Here is a 5,000-nt window from a genome sequence, read left to right as displayed (position 1 = left end):
AGCGACAGCCAGCTCACCTCCAGTCCACTAGCCCCCCGTAGGTCGAGCCCAGGCACCCGCTCTTCCTCTCCGACGTCGGCAGGGGCTCTTGAGCGGGACACAGCCCACCTCCAGTCCGCTAGCCCCCCGTACGTCGAAGCCAGTCACTCGCACTACTTCTCCGACGTCGGCAGGGGCTCCTGAGCGACAGCCAGCCCAACACCAGTCCACTAGCCCCCCGTACGTCGAGGTTAGGCACCCGCTCTTCCTCTCCGAGGTGGGCAGGGGCTGTTGAGCGACACCCAGCCCAACACCAGTCCACTAGCCCCCCGTTCGTCGAGGTTGGGCACCCGCTCTTCCTCTCCGAGGTGGGCAGGGGCTCCTGGGCGACAGCCAGCTCACCTCCAGTCCACTAGCCCCCCGTACGTCGAAGCCAGGCACTCGCCCTACTTCTCCGACGTCGGCAGGGACTCCTGAGCGACAGCCAGCTCACCTCCAGTCCACTAGCCCCCCCGTACGTCGAAGCCAGGCACTCGCACTACTTCTCCGACGTCGGCAGGGGCTCCTGGGCGACAGCCAGCTCACCTCCTGTCCACTAGCCCCGCGTACGTCGAAGCCAGTCACTCGAACTACTTCTCCGACGTCGGCAGCGGCTCTTGAGCGACAGCCAGCCCACCTCCAGTCCACTAGCCCCCCCGTACGTCGAAGCCAGGCACTCGCACTACTTCTCCGACGTTTTCAGGGGCTCCTGAGCGACAGCCAGCCCAACACCAGTCCACTAGCCCCCCGTACGTCGAGGTTGGGCACCCGCTCTTCCTCTCCGAGGTGGGCAGGGGCTCCTGAGCGACAGCCAGCCCAACACCAGTCCGCTAGCCCCCCCGTACGTCGAAGCCAGTCACTCGAACTACTTCTCCGACGTCGGCAGGGGCTCCTGAGCGACAGCCAGCTCACCTCCAGTCCACTAGCCCCCCGTACGTCGAAGCCAGTCACTCGAACTACTTCTCCGACGTCGGCAGCGGCTCTTGAGCGACAGCCAGCCCACCTCCAGTCGGCCAGGGCCCCGTACGTCGAGGTTAGGCACTAGCCCTTCCACTCCGGCGTTTTCAGGGGCTCGTGAGCGACACCCAGCCCAACACCAGTCCACTAGCCCCCCGTACGTCGAGGTTGGGCACCCGCTCTTCCTCTCCGAGGTGGGCAGGGGCTCCTGGGCGACAGCCAGCCCAACACCAGTCCACTAGCCCCCCGTACGTCGAGGTTGGGCACCCGCTCTTCCTCTCCGAGGTGGGCAGGGGCTCCTGGGCGACAGCCAGCCCAACTCCAGTCCACTAGCCCCCCCGTACGTCGAAGCCAGTCACTCGAACTACTTCTCCGACGTCGGCAGCGGCTCTTGAGCGACAGCCAGCCCCCCTCCAGTCGGCCAGGGCCCCGTACGTCGAGGTTAGGCACTAGCCCTTCCACTCCGGCGTTTTCAGGGGCTCGTGAGCGACACCCAGCCCAACACCAGTCCACTAGCCCCCCGTACGTCGAGGTTGGGCACCCGCTCTTCCTCTCCGAGGTGGGCAGGGGCTCCTGGGCGACAGCCAGCCCACCTCCAGTCCGCTAGCCCCCCGTACGTCGAAGCCAGTCACTCGCACTACTTCTCCGACGTCGGCAGGGGCTGTTGAGCGACGGCCAGGCCCCAGTAGGTCGAGGCCAGGCACTCGCTCTACCTCTCCGACTCGGCATCGACACCCTGGCCAACTCCAGACGGCCAGGGCCCCGTACGTCGAGGCCAGGCACTCGCTCTTCCACTCCGAGTTCGGCAGCGGCTCCTGAGCGACAGCCAGGCCAACAGCAGTCCGGCAGCCCCCCCGTACTTGGAGGTTAGGCACCCGCTCTTCCTCTCCGAGGTGGGCAGGGGCTCCTGGGCGAAGGCCAGCCCACCTCCAGTCCGGCAGGGCCCCGTACTTCGAGGTTAGGCACCCGCTCTTCAACTCCGAGGTGGTCAGGGTCTCTTGAGCGACAGCCAGCCCACCTCCAGTCGGCCAGCCCCCCGTACGTCGAGGCCAGGCACTCGCCCTTCCACTCCGACGTTTTCAGGGGCTCCTGAGCGACAGCCAGCCCACCTCCAGTCCGACAGGGCCCCGTACTTCGAGGTTAGGCACCCGCTCTTCAACTCCGAGGTGGGCAGCGGCTCTTGAGCCGGACACAGCTCACCTCCAGTCCACTAGCCCCCCGTACGTCGAGGTTAGGCACCCGCTCTTCCTCTCCGAGGTGGGCAGGGGCTCCTGAGCGACAGCCAGCCCACCTCCAGTCCGACAGGGCCCCGTACTTCGAGGTTAGGCACCCGCTCTTCAACTCCGAGGTGGGCAGCGGCTCTTGAGCCGGACACAGCTCACCTCCAGTCCACTAGCCCCCCGTACGTCGAGGTTAGGCACCTGCTCTTCCTCTCCGAGGTGGGCAGGGGCTCCTGAGCGACAGCCAGCCCAACACCAGTCCAACAGGGCCCCGTAGGTCGAGGCCAGGCACCCGCTCTTGATCTCCGAGGTTCGGCAGGGGCTCGTGAGCGGGACACAGCCCAACACCAGTCGGCCAGGGCCCCGGAGGCAGGTCCATGGAATTGGGCTGTGTCTGCCGGGGGCTTTTCTTTTTTTCTGAAATAAAAACTTTATCTTTATTCTTATTTCGACAGGATGTCCAGGCCGCCAGTCCTCCGTGCGTCGAGGCCAGGGCGTCGCTCTTGCAATCAAGAGTTGTCCGAGGCCTGAGAGCGGGAGACATCCGAACAGCATGCCGACAGGCCCCCGGAGGCAGATCCATGGAATTGGACTCTGTCTGCCGGGGGCTTTTTTTTGTTAAATTTATAATTTCATTTTTATTTCGACAGGATGGCCAGGCCAGCCAGGATTTTATGTGGTAATACGTCATGCCCTTCCTGTTCGAATGAAATTGTTACACTATACTGAAATGCTGATAAGACAATACAGGGGGAATGCAGTGATTTTTGGAGCTGATATGTGAATTATACTACATGCAGATTATTTGAATGAAATTTGTAATTGTACGCGATGGGTGGACACATCTTAGAACATTTTTCTTTGGTGGTAATACAGTAACTATTTTTTTTTTTTGTTAAAAAAGGTACCATTGATTGCAACGTGTGATTAAAATCTTTTTGGACACAATACAGTAGTTTTTCGGAAAGTGTGTCATTACTTCATGCTTGATTCTGAAATGATTTTTTTTGAAATACTGAACTGCCTTCAATGAAACTTTGATTACACACCTCTAATTCAATTCTTTTGGGATTCAACATGCTAATACTTCATGCTATTATCATGGGAAGGAAATTTTCAAACTGCGATGAAATGCAAACAACACACATGCATTTTAAACCTCTTTGGAGGCAGCACAGTACCTTTTTGTAATGTATGTGAACACTTCTGGCTGCTCACCGGAGATTCCGACCGGCAGAACTCGACGCAGCGGGCCGAGAGCGCCCCGCATGCCGGGCCGACCCTCCCGCTCACCCACGCAGGAGATGGCGGGAGATTGTGACGGGCAGATCTCGACGCAGCGGGCCGACAGCGCCCCGCATGCCGAGCCGACCCTCCCGCTCACCCACCCGGGCGTCGGCAGACGATTCCGACCGGCAGATCTCGACGCAGCGGGCCGACAGCGCCCCGCATGCCGAGCCGACACCCCCGCTCACCCAGCCAGGAGTCGGCAGGAGATTCTGACCGTCGGATCGGCCGACAGCGGGGGAAGGGGCCGGGGGTCCGCTCGCCGGACTGTTTCCCGCGAGAACGGGGTCGTCCGAGGGCGCAGGCTCCCCGCGGTGGGCACCATCGGATTCGCCGTCCTCGGTTTGCCCAGGGCGGCCCGAGCCCTCCGCCGCTGCGCCGTCGGGTCGTCCGGTGTCGCCCTCGGTGTGAATTTCGCATTGACTTGCGTGTTGTAAGCGGTGTTTATCGGGAGGGGTCTTTCGTCCTGCTGCCAGGGGGTCAAGCGGGGACGCAGGGTCCCCGGGGTGGGTACCATCGGACGCGGCGTCCGGGGTTTGCCCGGGGTGGGCCGGGTGCCGGGGCGGCCAGGGCCCGGCCTTCGATTTTCCACGGGCGGGTCGGGCCGGCAGCGGCACCCACCTCGACCGGGCGGCTGGGCTCGGCGGGGAAGGAGCAGGGGGCCCGCTGGGCGGATTTTTTCCAGCGGAGACGGGGTCACCCGGGGATGCAGCGTCCCCGGGATGGGCACCATCGGACGCGGCGTCCGGGGTTTGCCCGGGGTGGGCCGGGTGCCGGGGCGGCCAGGGCCCGTGCTTCGATTTTCCACGGGCGGGTCGGGCCGGCAGCGGCACCCTCCTCGACCGGGCGGCTGGACACGGCGGGGAAGGAGCCGGGGGGCCCGCTGACCGGATTTTTTCCAGCGGAGACGGGGTCTTCGAGGGAAGCAGGGTCCCCGGGGTGGGCACCATCGGACGCGGCGTCCGGGGTTCGCCCACGGCCGGCCGGGCCACCCGCCGCCGGGCCGGGCTTCCGCTGCTGCGACGCCTTCTCGTCCGGTGTCAGCCTGGATTCGGGGTAAAATTCGTATTGACTCGCGTGTTATAAGGGGTGTTTTGGGGGAGGGGTGTTTGGTCTCCGGAGACATATATAGGGAAGGGGTGTTTCTTGGAAATTCGGCTGCTTTTCGCCCTTCAGCGGGATTCGGACGCCCTCCGCCGGAGACGGGCGATGGGAAGGTCCCTCCGGCCGCTGAAAACACCCTCGTCGGGAGAAAAAAACGGATTTTTGGGCCAACTTCCGGTTTAGGATTTTGTACAGCGCCGTGAATGGAAAAAGGAACTGGCGCACGATCTGGAGGGTCGAAAATCCCTATTGAAACGCGTGTTGTAGCGTCGTTTTAGGGGGAGGGGTGTCAGACCACCCGCAGGATATATGAGGGAGTGGTCTCGAGCGATCGAGCACTCTCGTGAAAAACACACGTAGTACTACGTTATAGGCATGAGGCCCTCGCACCGGCCCGCAAGAAGAACCCCGGTC

At 62.8% G+C, this 5,000-nt stretch overlaps 1 protein-coding gene across 1 annotated transcript; it reads right to left on the bottom strand.

Moving 5' to 3' along the window:
• Window positions 1-3,484: 3,484 nt before the first annotated feature.
• On the bottom strand, window positions 3,485-4,432 carry LOC129284197 (uncharacterized). The gene has a single exon (XM_054919646.2). It carries the CDS (start codon window positions 4,430-4,432, stop codon window positions 3,485-3,487), a length of 948 nt encoding a protein of 315 aa, XP_054775621.2.
• Window positions 4,433-5,000: the final 568 nt, after the last annotated feature.

This window comes from Lytechinus pictus, unplaced genomic scaffold (assembly GCF_037042905.1).
Source record: "Lytechinus pictus isolate F3 Inbred unplaced genomic scaffold, Lp3.0 scaffold_241, whole genome shotgun sequence".
Classification (NCBI taxonomy): Eukaryota; Metazoa; Echinodermata; class Echinoidea; order Temnopleuroida; family Toxopneustidae; genus Lytechinus; species Lytechinus pictus.
This window is presented reverse-complemented; position numbering and strand designations above follow the sequence as displayed.